Raw genomic sequence first — 15,263 nt, forward strand, 5'->3', positions numbered from 1 at the left:
TGATATTATTCTAGTGGCATTAATTAATAGTAAATTTGGAAGCTGTTATCTCTATTCCATATCTCCTACTCAAATAAACAACATGTATAGCCATCACCTAACTTCAAAGTTTAAACGTTGACATGGTTTGCAATAAGTGTTAAACTACAATAAAATCTACATTAAATGCATCATTAAATTTCAAATCTATCAAATCGTACTCGTTGACTTTAACTCTATTATCTAAAGAGTATCTAAAGGTGTATTTTACCTTCCGGCAACGGAACCAAGCAGTATTTCAAAGACGGTGTTTATAGGCAGACCTTGAGATATTAATATACTTTTGGACAAGATATTTGCTGGGTGTGTCATGGATACTTCGGTGAGATATGTTATTTATGATTTTAAATCCTGTTGTCCATCACCAACAGCAAAAGAAACAGAATTAAACTAATTGGTTTGGTGTTTCTACAACGTTTAACACACCTCCTTGTGTTTGGTTTACCTCAGAGAGATCTGCCAAATGGTCTCACATGAGGAACAGACAGATTTCAGATTCCTTTGGAACTTTTATCATTTAGAATAAAGGTCAAAGGGGGTCTGACCTCCTCCAGCTCTGCGTGGAGTTATATCAATGTGTTCCAACACGGATCAGGTGAAACAGAGTCATCGCCTAGAGACAACACTTGTGTGTTTAATCCAGTCCAGTTGAATCCAGATCATTTCATCTCTTGTCCACAAAGGACAAGAGATGATATGAGATGTGCTCCACACTACATCATGGTCTAGTACAGTCTGTAGTGCGCATCTCCTCTTATTCAGACGGTAGCAGCTTTCATCAGGGATTGCTCTCCAAACAGCTGCTTGAAGTGGACCACGTGTTCCTCACAGTGTTCTCCTAGGACGGACACACACACACACACACGCACACACACACGTTAGACCACTACACTACATTCAGGGGAGATATGAGTGTGCACGTATGCCGGCCTGTATGTGGTATTGGTGTGTGTCTGTGTGTGTGTGTGTGTGTGTGTGTGTGTGTGTGTGTGTGCGCGTGTGTGTAATTCAGTGTTTATGAAGGTGTAGGCGTCTCACCAGGGTTGAAGGCGGGGTTCCCTCTGAGCCGCTGGTTCCTCTGCTGGAAGGACCTGAAGACGGTGTAGAACAGCATTCGGTCACTGGTCTGCTGGGCCGCATCCAGGAACTTCCTGGCCGACACGTTGTCATGACTACCTGTGGAGGTTGTCCGTTTGGATTCAAACGAGATGCCGGGAAAACAACCACGTAAACAAAATACACACACACACACACACACATATATATAGGATCTGAAGACGGTGTAGAACATCTATATCTATATAATCTATATCTATATAAAGTATGTTCTTTAATAAGAACGGTGGTTTATTCCACTTATACTACAGTTGCCAACAATCATTTGATATAATTTACTTTAATCTATAACGTTGTTGGACTGTTATCAACCTGATAGCTGATATTTCAATATTCTTATGGAAACGATAGTCAAGGAAACTTCTGGTCAATAACGGAATTTGTTGTTGGGATTTGTAGTGCATCGTTTCGGTGTTAAAAAGGCAGAGGTGTCCCGTTATTGGTCAATAAGGCATGGAACGTTATTGACCAATCCCAATGAAGTATTGAACAATGCTGCAGTCCATAAGGTATATCCTGAGAGGCGCTTTAGGAAGAGACTGACCCACGCTGCGGATGAACCTCAGGGCTCCCAGCACCTGCTGCTTGGACAACAGCACCTCCACAATCTCATCGTTAGCTGTGGACAACCGCTACAGACACACACACACACACACACACACACACACACACACACACACACACACACACACACACACACACACACACACACACACACACACACACACAGATAAGAAGCGATGCACAAAAGCACATCCCACACTCCAGCTGAAAGTACAGAGGTTAGAGGAGACTGAAATGTCTGGTAGAACAAAGTTACTACTATGGCGATGTGAGTGTACCTTCAGCATGTCCAGGGAGAGCTGGTGGGCGGGGGGGTAGGTACTCTCCAATGACAGAAGTAAACAAGCCTACGATGAAAGCAGTGGATACAACAGGTTTCAATGTTTCACCACTCAAACCACGTCAGACCTGGGTTCAACTCTTTTTACTGTTGGACTCAAACGTCTTCGGCTACAGATTCTAGAGCCACTTTTGGAGAGTCGATTCCCACTGCTCTCCGACCAGTTTGGAACAAGAATCAGACTCCTTTTTGATAGAACAGAACCTGATTTAGACCTTGAATTGGATTTCAAGGTCCCCCCAGCCCCCGCTGTTAAGGGCCCTCTGCTGTTAGGGGGACCCCCCCTACTGTTAAGGAGGACCCCCCCCCCCCCCGCCCTGCTGTTAAGGGCCCCCCCTTGCTGTTAAGGGCCACCCCCTATTGTTAAGGGCCCCCTGCATTGCTTCGACCTCTGGAGGCTGTTACTGTTGTGTGGCCTTTATCTTAGACTATCTTTACCCTTTATTATAATAAACACTCAGACTGTTTGTCGAGCCAGTGCTTTAAGTGATGCTGGAGCATACAGCTGATGTTCCCTTATCGCTGAGTCGTGTGAACGGCCACAAGACAAGAACGCTCTTGAACGGAGCTCCATGTTGGAACAGTGGAAATTCCCAGTGGTCTGCAATATTATCCCTGTCCTCCAGGAAACTGGTTTTAGACCAGTAAAGAACAAGTTTCAGATTGCTTTTAGGACTGTTGAGAGGAATTTTTGACAAGTTTTAGATACAATTTCAGAGCCGACCCCCACTTGCTGGACTCACCAGTGGTTTGGAGTCACTGAGGACGTGGTACTGGAGGAACTGATGCAGCATGTAGAAGCGGTTGTGTTGAACCAACGTCTTGATCACCAGCTCATACAGGTAGTGCTACAGGAAACACCTCGTCTTAATAAACACATCAAGGGGCCGCAGGACACAATGAAGTATGACATGATGAGGTACCTGCACGGTGATCTGGGACTGGTTCAGGGACCGGATGTACTCCATCAGCACCGCGATGATGAACTTATGGCAAACGCCCTGCAACCAACACGCAGAGAGAGGGACCTTTTTAAGGGATTAATGCGTGTGCACCTTTCTCTCTGTGAATACCGACAGGACACGTGTGTGTGTGTGTGTGTGTGTATGTACCTTTCTCTCTGTGAACGAAGACAGGACGTGTGTGTACATGTCTGACTGATCGATGACCGCCTGGGTTCTGACAGGTCTCTTCTGGGCGGCGCTGTTCCGACTCGGCCCAGACTCCATGGCCTGGGACACACATCAGTGTAGCTCAATGTAAACCAGTGGAGAAGGGCTCTTCACAGAAAGCGTAACCTTCCTAGTCTTGATGGAGGCCTCACTCACCAGCGTATACATCTGCTCCGCCTCCAGGTACTCCTTGTACACCTGGTTGAGCTTGTCAAAGACCGTGGCCACGACGGGGAGACTGCCTCTTTCTCCTTCGTCCAGGACTGACACACACATACACACACACACACAGATTCAGATTCAGATTACTTTATTAGTCCCTGAGGAGCAAATTCGGTTTTACAGGCAACCCATCCACTAAGGGTAAAAAAGTGCATTAGTATACAATTTTAAAAATAAGTAAGTGCGTAAGTACTGCATCAGTCATACATCACCATGTATACAGATGTCCATCTATCTCATAACATCCTACACACACACACACACACACACACACACACACACACACACACACACACACACACACACACACACACACACAAGATAAGCGCACTGAGGTGAGGTCAGGATTTATAATGTAAGAAGCAGGGGAACATAACATGAGAGAAAAAATGTGCTCTGCAGCATCAACTCGAGCATTGTTGGAGCATTGAAGACGTGGTACGGAGCAGTACTCCCTGATAGTAGAAGATAGCATAAACAGCAAGCAGACTGGTGACAAAGGAAGACTAAGAGAAAGACAGACGGGTGAACAGAGAGGGACGTACTCTGGGAGCAGACAGAGAGGATGACCATTTTGCAGTCTCGGCGGCGCAGCAGGAAGTCCATGAGCTTGCCTTTGTCCTGCTGCAGGTTGACTGTGGGGGGCAGCTTCACCTGCAGGTACCACAGGTAGCCTGCACACACACACACATGGAGAGAGAGGCTGCTTCAAATGCAGGTACCACAGGTAGCCTCCAGACACACATACACACACACACACACACCTGGAGAGAGAGGCTGCTTCACCTGCAGGTACCACAGGTAGCCTGCACACACACACACATGGAGAGAGAGGCTGCTTCACCTGCAGGTACCATAGGTAGCCTCCAGACACACACAAACACACACACACACACACGCACACACCTGGAGAGAGAGGCTGCTTCACCTGCATGTACCACAGGTAGCCTTCACACACACACATTAAGAGAGAGCCTGTGGGCACCGTCTCCGAGACTGATGGGGAGCTGGGAATAGTGGTGTGTCTGTGTTGACTATGTGTCTCTGTGTTATAGTTTGTGCCCCTTTTTATAGTGTGTGTCTGGTTGGAGTGTGTGTCTCTGTGTTATAGAGGTTGTGTCTCCGTGTTAAAGTGTGTGTCTATGTTATAAAGTGTCTCTGTGTTATAGTGTGTATGCGTTTGTGTTGTGTGTCTCCATGTTATAGAGTTTATGTGTTGAGTGTGTGCTCATCACACTCACCTTCACTGGCACTGATGATGATATCTGGTTGAAACACACTCCAGGAGGAAGAGTCTGGGACAGCCGGTGAAGGTTGTCATGACGGCACTGGTTGTCAATATGACAACACATTGTATTGTATAATGCGCAGTACTCCAAGAACGTACTATTTGTAGTACATTGAAAAACCATCCAGCCATATCCAGAAGCTGCATATTGTGGACAACCATGGATAAGTGCACACGGTGTAGGGCTGGTGTAGGATACAGAGTTGGCAAGGGACCGGAGGCTGAGAGGGAACTACCACTGGACCTGGAGACACAGAGAGAGAGAGAGAAAAAGAAAAAATGAAAAAAAAATAAAAGAAAAGAAAGAAAGAAAGAGAGAGAGAGAGACAGATAGACATAGCGAGAGACAGAGAGAGATACACAGACAGAAAGACAAAGATAGATAGATAATCACTATTTCACTTGGTTTCAAACTTTTTAACTAATTTGCCAATGTAAATGTTTATTTTCCATGCCAATAAATCTTGTTTGACGTGAAAAAATGAAAGAAAGACAAGAAGCTCAATTTGAATATATTTTCAAATACACACATTTGTCCCACGAGAGAAAGAATCGAATGAGAGAAGAAGATGTTGTCTGTCTGTGTACCCGTCAGTGGTATCCGATAGGGGTGTATGGACCGGGCAGGAAGGACAGGTTGGTGTGTGTTAAGGGCACAGTCCGGCTCTCTTAGGTGGATATCGTAGATTAAAGAGGTCTGGAACACACACACACACAAACACACACACACACACACACAGGAATTAAATACAGAAAGGCTCACATACATCTCCACCCACACCCACACCCAACTGACCTGTGTGCTCTGGTGGTGCACAACCACCAAGTTGTCCACGATATTCAGAGCAAACTTCCCAGTGGTGTTGAGCTTCAACACATGGCTCTTCTTACACGGCCCTTCTCTAGAAACACACCTCAGTATTAACATGGCCCTTCTCTAAAAACACACCTCATTATTAACATGGCTCTTCTCTAGAAACGTACCTCAGTATTAACATGGCTTTTCTCTAGAAACACCTCAGTATTAACATGGCTCATCTCTAGAAACACCTCAGTATTAACATGGTGGGTACAGTGTGTGTGTGTGTGTGCGTGCCTGCGTGTTACCGTGGTAGATGGTATAGCACCACCTCAGCGCTGGGACTGTTGGCGGTCCTGGAGTGGTGCTTGAGGTACATCACGTAGAGCTGACCATAGCTATGAGAGGGGCAGAGGGATTTGGAAAGCAAGTTATGTTAGGTCATGTCTTTTTGAAGAATTTACAGTGATAAACATTTTTTCGGCTACTTCCAAAAGCAGGGAAGACGGTGGAGAAAGTATATATCCCCACACCCCTGCCCCAATGACAATCCCAGACTCACATGGTTGCCATAGCGATGTCTCTCTCCGACAGACTGAGTTTTGCGGGCTTTGGGACGACCGGCAGCTCGATCTCAAACTTGGTCATTTTGGACAATGTCCCATTCTGGGCACAAGGGAAGAACATTCTGCTTAACGATATCAGTCTACTTCTATTATTTGACCAACAGAAGGTAAACAACATAACATAAAAACTAAACACCACCATAAGAAAAAAACATTTGCAAACTGTTATTACAACCCAACTGAGATCATTATCAAGATTTCAGCTTAAGGCCAACTACATCTAGACCCCACCCACTACACACAGACCCAACCCACTATACCTAGACCCAACCAACTATACCTAGACCCCACCCACTACACACAGACCCCACCCACCCTGAAGACGAAGGGCTGCAGCACGTTGCCCTGCCCGGAGGTGGAAAGCAGCAGCACGGCCGTCTCGGGGCAGTACTGGTACCAGTTCACACTGAGGCTCTGGCTCTTCATTAGCTTCACGCTGCGCTTGTCTGGGAACACCTGCAGGGGGCCGGGGAGGAAGGGAGAGAGGGAGGGACAAGGGACGATAACAAGGATGTTACTGATATATATAATACTTGTATGTGATGTATAAGCCCTAGAGACCGGCGAAAGAGACTTGGCAGTACGGTATGTTGTTCACATTATGCAACCTACAGTGTAGAGTAGCATATGGCTTTTGAATTATGTGAATTGATAAGAATCCACCAGTGGCAGCATTGCACCTTGAAAGCTGGTGGGCAGCATGTCTTAGGCTACAAGAGCAGAATGAAAGGCAAAAGCCAATTAGTCAAATCAGGCCTACTCTTAATATGTAACACTAAATAAAATAATCTGGTCCTATCATTTGGCTTATTTTGTCCCTCAATGACTGAAGCTATTGGTAATTTGGTTTATTTTCAGCTACAATTGTTTTAAGAAAAATGAAGACACAAGACCAAAAGTGATGCCATTTAAAATGCATCTGAATCATTCACTAACATCAAACAGAACGGTCAGAGTTACAAACAATTAAAAGAAAAACAAGAACATTATTTCACAGCTTTTTACATGGGCTGTAAGCCTAACATTGTTTGAGGCAAATGTGGATGTAATGGATGTTTCAGAATGTTGGTCATGGTGTTAAGCCAATTAACATTGAGGGACAATTTTAGATCATGTCAATCCTCCTCGCGGGCCCCACAGCCCGGCCGCGGGCAGCCCGGCCGCAGGTTCCGCAGCCTGGCCACAGGCTTCGTCGTCATTCTAAGGGAACAAAGCTGCAACGAAGGCAAACGACTGAGTGGGTTCGTTGGTCCTCATAGGATAGACTTGACGGGAAAACCCCTCCCTCCGGGCTGCTCCAAAGCCAGGACTCCTGCTTACTGGTTCATAGCGCAGCCAGGGCTCCAGCCTATTCGTGAATAGACGTAGGCGGGATCCAGATCCCTTAGCGGGTCACACCCACTCAGAGGAGGACTTTCCTACTCTCTCCCATTGAACTCCATTTTATTCACCGGCCGCCAACACTTTAGGAGTAATAAATGGGAGCCAATGGATGCTGAGGGAGGAACGTCCTCCCTGAAATAATTGACAATAGGCGATAGGGGGTGCTAATGTCACTTTACCCAGGGAAACGAACATTACATATACAAAGGCATTAAAGTAGTCATATTTAAGGGCATTAATTCATTACAGTAGTCTCGACAATCTACATTTTTTGAGAGTTCTGATGCATGTACTATGTGTTTTTGGTGGTTCTGAGAGGCTCTTCGTGTGGTGTTACCTGGTACAGCTCAATGCCCTGGTCTAGAGGCTCTTCATGTGGTGTTACCTGGTACAGCTCAATGCCCTGGTCTAGAGGCTTTTCATGATGTATTACCTGGTACAGCTCAATGCCCTGCTCTATAGGCTCTTTGTGTGGTGTTACCTGGTACAGCTCAATGTCCTGCTCTAGAGGCTCTTCGTGTGGTGTTACCTGGTACAGCTCAAAGCCCTGCTCTAGAGGCTCTTCATGTGGTGTTACCTGGTACAGCTCAATACCCTGCTCTAGAGGCTCTTTATGTGGTGTTACCTGGTACAGCTCAATGCCCTGGTCTAGATGCCCTTCATGTGGTGTTACCTGGTACAGCTCAATGCCCTGGTCTAGAGGCTCTTCATGTGGTGTTACCTGGTACAGCTCAATGCCCTGGTCTAGAGGCTCTTCCTGTGGTGTTACCTGGTACAGCTCAATGCCCAGGTCTAGAGGCTCTTCCTGTGGTGTTACCTGGTACAGCTCAATGCCCTGCTCTAGAGGCTCTTCATGTGGTGTTACCTGGTACAGCTCAATGCCCTGCTCTAGAGGCCTTTCGTGTGGTGTTACCTGGTACAGCTCAATGCGCTGGTCTAGAGGCTCTTCATGTGGTGTTACCTGGTACAGCTCAATGCCCTGGTCTAGAGCCTCTTCATGTGGTGTTACCTGGTACAGCTCAATGCCCTGGTCTAGAGGCTCTTCCTGTGGTGTTACCTGGTACAGCTCAATGCCCTGCTCTATAGGCTCTTCATGTGGTGTTACCTGGTACAGCTCAATGCCCTGGTCTAGAGGCTCTTCATTTGGTGTTACCTGGTACAGCTCAATGCCCTGGTCTGTGATGAAGACGATCTCATTCCAGTTGGTCCAACAGAAGCCCAGAACACTGGCGTTCTTCATCTACCGGTATGACAATGACACATGAAAGATGAAAGATAAATCAAAATGTGCTTTGAAAAACGTGAGAGATAATTATAAATACTAGTCCATGATAGTTCATTCACTCTTAATCCAAAGTGTCAAATGGAAGTGAACAATATCTAAAATCTTTGAAAGTATCATTAGTTTTATTTTTTATAAAATTAAACAAAAGACCCAATTTCTTTACAGACTTTACAAAACTCTATACATTATAACAGCTTAAAACAAAGGAAAAGGTGAAAAAATTTAAAGGTTTGATCACACACAATAACAAGGAGGTTCCTTCAGTACCTTGCATTCCTGAGAGAATTCAGTGTGTGGATAATCTGGGATGAAGTTGATGAAGTCCTACAGGGGGAAATCAGCGATCAATGACTTTAAACTAAGCAGCTATCAGAGAGTTGGGCATCTTCATAGACACATCTTGACTTTGCAAAAAACTTTCATACAATAATGTTTATTTCTTACACTTTTTCTCTTTATGAATGTGTAGCCTGGCTTAATTTGTAGTGTTTTAAAATACATCTACTTCACAAAATACTCTATACTCAATATGATATTTTCTAGTCGAATGAAAGCAGAGCTTCAGTAACAATGAGAAGTGATCACACATCAACAAAATAAACACATTTAACTTAAAATGCTGTCTGAGCAACGCTCCTGAGTCCTCTCTGAGAGCTGGACAAGAAAGTATGAATCTTAACTCTACGTTGTTAGCACCTTACGCCATAGCAACATAACTCACTTACCACAGATTTGGAGGTTCTTTGAACAGCCAGTATTTTATTTCCAATTGAGAACTTAATGCACTTGACCTCACCTTTGTCATCCATTCTGTGGACGAGACCAGTAAATACTGTGACGGCATTTTGGCAAGAGAAAGTTAGCAACCAGCCTACTAACCAGGCACACTGATACAGGGTTAGAGAGATGTATCCATGACCACGATCCAATCATGGTTGGAACACGGAAAGGTACCTGAAGGCGATGGAGTTCTTGTCATCTGGGCCTTTAACCACAACCCCGGTTGCACCCCCAGAACGCACTGCAAACACCTGGAGACACATTAACACAGGACCTACCGAGATTAGCATTAAGCTAGGGCGTTGGGTGTTTCCATTCATTCACCAAATACTAGAGAAATCAGCCAGAGGCGGCTAGATTTTGAAAGCATCTAACCGGAAAATCCCAACCCTTCCTCCAGGCCTCGCCAGTCACTTAAAACACACAACTAAGGTGTGAAAGGTCAACCTAGCCTTCTGGAGGACTGTAGTCCTGCTCTGAGGGCACCAGGGAGACTAGCCTTCTGGAGGATTGTAGTCCTGCTCTGAGGGCACCAGGGAGCCTAGCCTTCTGGAGGACTACGGTACTGCTCTGAGGGCACCAGGGAGCCTAGCCTTCTGGAGGACTGTAATCCTTCTCTGAGGGCACCAGGGAGCCGTGGAGGTGGAGACAGAGAGGGAGGACATACAATGGGATGATCGGACGGGCTTGTTACAGCCTCTGACAGCCACAGTTACCTGTTTTTTGTTACTTTCTTGTCTAAACAATTGATTTATTGATTGCTGTAGTAGGAATGCAAACCAAAAATGCTTCCGAAATGAATTGCCTAGTTTAGCTTTTAAAACGGACAAGGCAATAACAAGTCACTGTCAGCTGAACAGCAGGCAGAGAGACATCCAGTCTGCTCGCTTTGGTCCGTAAACCAGCAATGCGTCGATATATTCAACCATGTCCTCAGCCTAAGATCTGATCGATATATTCACGTCCACAGTATCAGACCGACCATTACTAGCTCAGCGTTAGCCAACCTGCTTGTTTGCTTCGTCGAAGAAGACGTTGTTGACGCTGGACGCATGCTCGAACTGGACTGGGCTCTCGCACAGCTCCAGGTAATGCTCCTCACTCATCGTCCTCTTCAATGTGTTCCTCGTGCTGCTACAGGACCGTTATAACATCTGTACTGAGACGTAGTGGCTCACTGACACTATTGTGCTCTAGTGTCAGTCTGTCTTCCGGGTGTACGTTGGGTGTCATGTGATGCAAATCACATGATCAATGGCCAGATAAATACTAGCGTCCAGCGACAGCGCCAGGACCCGACTACAGCGCCAGGACCCGGCCCAGGTGCCAGGACCCGGCTCCGGCGCCAGAACCCAGCTTCATTACGTTTACATGCAAATGAATTGTTGCGCATCGCGCTTATCGTAAATAAATAGCCTAGTGTATAAAATGTACCAGTGGCAAGCCAGCATAAATAACCAATTATACTGAAATGGACTAAGTACTTAAAAATCTCCCCATAATCTCAACAGGAAGGTATATATATGAGCTTATAAAATGACACTATATTATATTGTGGCGAGCAGCGCGGGAAGGACGAGAAGGGAGCCCAGGACAGGTTAAGCGGTTATGCAACTCTCGCACCCCTGCACGACTACGGGAGTTGCCTTTATTAAACACATACATGTCACACCAAAAACACAATCAGCATAACTAATTAACATAAACGTCTCGGTGACGGTGTCGGGAACAATATCTCAGTAGCACAGAGACACTACAGATGTCTGTCTTAGAGTTTCGATCTTCTGATAATTTCTTCACCTGTAACTCTTGCAAACTGGTGATTTCGTTCTGCGAATGCAAGAAACAAAACAAAGGAAGCCTTGTTTTTCATTCCTGTTCAATACGCTCCTCTCACAACATCTGAGAGGATAGCCAGTAGTCTAATGTCTTTATGATTCAGATGCATGATCGCTTTCGAAGCACGGATGATAGAATTTCTTGTCACAGGATTGAAAAAAACAACATGTGAACCAAAACACACACACACACACACACACATTGAAAAATGTGTGTGTGTGTGTGTGTGTGTGTGTGTGTGTGTGTGTGTGTGTGTGTGTGTGTGTGTGTGTGTGTGTGTGTGTGTGTGTGTGTGTGCAGTGTTGTGCCTGAACGCGTTCATTGAACGATAGTTCATGAACTCGTTCATATTTTGGGCGAACGTGAACTGAACGTATTGTATTACTGCCTGATGAACGTTACTGTGAACTCGTTCATTCTGGTGTCTGTGAACGGCACCCTCACTTGGTTTAACTTCGTTCAATATGGGGGTTATTTGTTTATCAACACGGCGGATGCGCGCGCAGATCGCCGTGTTGTTTGACCGGTTGCCATGGTAATCTCTGTGTGGTTAATTTGCAGTTGCGGTGTTGCCAGTTTACTGTTACATTAAACTGTAATCAGAAAAGGCGGTTATATGCTATAGACCCTATAGTATCTGTCGTATAAAGGCTGGGACGAATTTCAAATTATAAATATGTATTTATAATTTTATTATTTTGAAAGTATAGACCGGCGCGATTCCCATTGAAACGAATGGCGCGGTGGTTATTCTTCAAAACGAGAGCTGTTAAATTGTGGAAAATGAATTAAACTGTAATCAGACAACGCGGTTATATGCTATAGACCCTAGAGCAGAGGTCCCAAATACGTAGATTGCGATCGACCGGTCGATCGCAAAGGTAGATCGCGTGACGTAAAAAAAAAAAAAAAACAACGTATAACGTTTAAACAAAAAAGAATTGCATCCCTATGGCATTTACCACTGGATTGATGAAAATTGTCTGTTTGACTTTGACAAACTTTTCCAAGACTCTCAAGACTGCTATCCATTTAGGGAAGATGTTGAGGTTGATTTACTCAATCACAGAAAATTGCAGCACTGTTTCACCTAAACACGTCTGCAGTGGAGGAAGAGATTTTGATAGTACAAACTGATTAAATCCAGGGCTCATGGACAATTTTGGAACTTACTCACAAAGGAAAGTATCCAAACATGAGGAAATGTGCTACCTCCTTGACTGCATTATTTGGCTCTACTCTATTAAGTGCAAATACCATTCCACCATGACTGATTGTCATTTGGAAGCCTGCTTGAAACTAACTACCAGCAGCCACCGTGTTGGCGTTTTGTTTTTCTATCCTTATTGGGACCTCGTCCAGTAAAAGCACCTTCCATATTAGGACCGATGGCCAAGTTAGGACCGAAATGGTGGTCCTGGTAAGGATAACCAAAATTTTTGAATATACAGTGCTTCTATTTTTTTAATATATACAATTGTATACAAATGATATAAACCTTATTGATATAATTACTAGTCAAATGAAAGGAATTTCTATGCATTCTCCTTGGACATAGAAATACGCGTCCTCTCTAATTTAATTTTCATCTTTATGTCTTCGATCACACTTCTTCTAGTCAGGATTAAATTCTAAAAAAATAAAATAACAATAATTAATAAACACAGTTGTCTGTCTCTTCCTTTTTTACTCAAGCTCTTTACAAGCTCATGTATGTACACATTATGTTGCACTCACATGCACCCTGCACACACACACACACACACACACACACACACAAACACACACACACACATCTGCTCAGGCAGGATGTGCTAAGTCAGCCTTGTTGCAGTGCTTAGTTGGATCATGTCTTGTGTTTTGCCACTAATCCCAAGCTCTGAGGCAGATCATCCATCCACACACACACACACACACACACACACACACACCAAGGACCAAGTGATTACATACAGCATGTCTTCCTGACTCTGGCTTTCTGCCGATCTGCCTGTCTGACCTTCTGTTTCTCTCAGTATAACATCAGACATGCTTATGAGTCGTTTTTTTCCATCTTACTCTTTCTTTCTGTCTGTCTGTGAAACTGTCTTCAAGAAGATGAAGAAGAATAACAATAACAATAACAATAACAACAACAAGAAGATGACGAAGAATAACAATAACAATAACAATAACAATAACAAGAAGATGACGAAGAATAACAATAACAATAACAATAACAATAACAAGAAGATGACGAAGAAGATGACGAAGAAGAAGATGACGAAGAATAACAATAACAATAACAATAACAATAACAATAACAACAACAAGAAGATGACGAAGAAGAAGATGACGAAGAATAACAATAACAATAACAATAACAATAACAATAACAAATGCTTTTCAGAGCGAGAAGATGACGAAGAAGAAGATGACGAAGAATAACAATAACAATAACAATAACAATAACAATAACAATAACAAAAAGAAGATGACGAAGAATAACAATAACAATAACAATAACAAAAAGAAGATGACGAAGAAGATGACGAAGAATAACAATAACAATAACAATAACAATAACACTAACAATAACAAGAAGATGGCGAAGAAGAAGAACAATAACAATAACAATAACAAGAAGATGACGAAGAAGAAGAACAATAACAATAACAATAACAAGAAGATGACGAAGAAGATGACGAAGAATAACAATAACAATAACAATAACAATAACAACAACAAGAAGACGCTTGCCCAAACAGTGGGCGCTAAAGATCAGGGCACGGCAGACCATTGCAGCCATTGATCTCGAGCAGAAAAATAAATATGCTTACAGCACCTGGTATTCTCAGGCGGTCACCCATCCAAGTACTAACCAGGCCCGACCCTGCTTAGCTTCCGAGATCAGACGAGATCGGGCGTGATCAGGGTGGTATGGCCGTATGCAAATTTTACCGGGTCCATACTAGCTTTTATACAGCAGGAGCATATAAGGACTGAGAGCGCTGCCGTGGCCAGAGACGGAACTTGTACAGAAACAATGATTAGATCCATAATGAAGGAAAGCAATGCATAAAGACTTTATTCCAGACTCAAAGTAACATATCAAAACGCAATGCAATACACTGCCTGTGCGGTTGAGTGATCTTTTGAAGAAATGTAGCGTTGCAACACCTGGGATAGACTGCAAAGGATCGCTGTTGTTGCAGCCCTCTGATGCTCCCTGCTGCCGGCGTCACAACAGTGTCTGCATGATTCACAAAAAGAGTTTAGAGAGACGTTGTCAGTGTCTGTATGTTGCTTAAATTCTCCCAAACAGTGGGCGCTAAAGATCTCTGCCCGTATGCAAATTAGCCATGTGCGCCTAACAGAAGAATGACGTAATGTTGAGAATAAGTCATACTAAAAACGGAGAGCAAGTGAAAGCTAAACCAGACTGTATCAATCACACACTATGGGTCCATTCTAACTTATGATAAGAGGCTAGTCTTTAAATCTTTGCAGTGACTGAATGTTTATGCTAAAACGGATTGTTTTTCATGAGATGAGTGTGTGCGACTGTGCGTTTATCATTTCCTGCTTCGGCATACCGCATGGTCATGAAGGCCTCGTGGTGAGTTGCTTTCTTAGTGAAGCAGCGTAGCCTTGGAGTTGGATAAGTTGGAGTGATATAAGTTGTCAGTGTCTGTATGTTGCTTAAATTCTCCCAAACAGTGGGCGCTAAAGATCAGGGCACGGCAGACCATTGCAGCCATTGATCTCGAGCAGAAAAATAAATATGCTTACAGCACCAGGTGGTCCCCCATCCATGTACTAACCAGGCCC

At 44.2% G+C, this 15,263-nt stretch overlaps 1 protein-coding gene across 2 annotated transcripts; it reads right to left on the reverse strand.

Annotated features, from left to right (window-relative positions):
* Nucleotides 1–213: 213 nt before the first annotated feature.
* rmc1 (regulator of MON1-CCZ1) lies at nt 214–10,812 on the reverse strand. Of its 2 annotated transcripts, none has more exons than XM_079754259.1 (21): nt 10,622–10,812; nt 9,789–9,865; nt 9,560–9,644; nt 9,102–9,158; nt 8,703–8,789; nt 6,482–6,622; nt 6,103–6,206; nt 5,849–5,938; nt 5,538–5,643; nt 5,330–5,438; nt 4,941–4,985; nt 4,695–4,748; nt 3,999–4,127; nt 3,388–3,494; nt 3,172–3,291; nt 2,983–3,060; nt 2,803–2,907; nt 1,998–2,066; nt 1,700–1,787; nt 1,078–1,215; nt 214–877 (listed from the first exon to the last, which is right to left on the reverse strand). In XM_079754259.1, exons 1-21 carry the CDS (start codon nt 10,718–10,720, stop codon nt 798–800), a joined length of 1,968 nt encoding a protein of 655 aa, XP_079610385.1. In that variant the 5' UTR covers nt 10,721–10,812; the 3' UTR covers nt 214–797. The 2 variants fall into 2 exon arrangements, with proteins under 2 accessions (XP_079610385.1, XP_079610384.1); XM_079754258.1 differs by having other exon boundaries at nt 2,983–3,087.
* Between the last annotated feature and the right edge of the window lie 4,451 nt (nt 10,813–15,263).

This window comes from Pollachius pollachius (genome assembly GCF_949987615.1).
Source record: "Pollachius pollachius genome assembly, chromosome: 17".
Classification (NCBI taxonomy): Eukaryota; Metazoa; Chordata; class Actinopteri; order Gadiformes; family Gadidae; genus Pollachius; species Pollachius pollachius.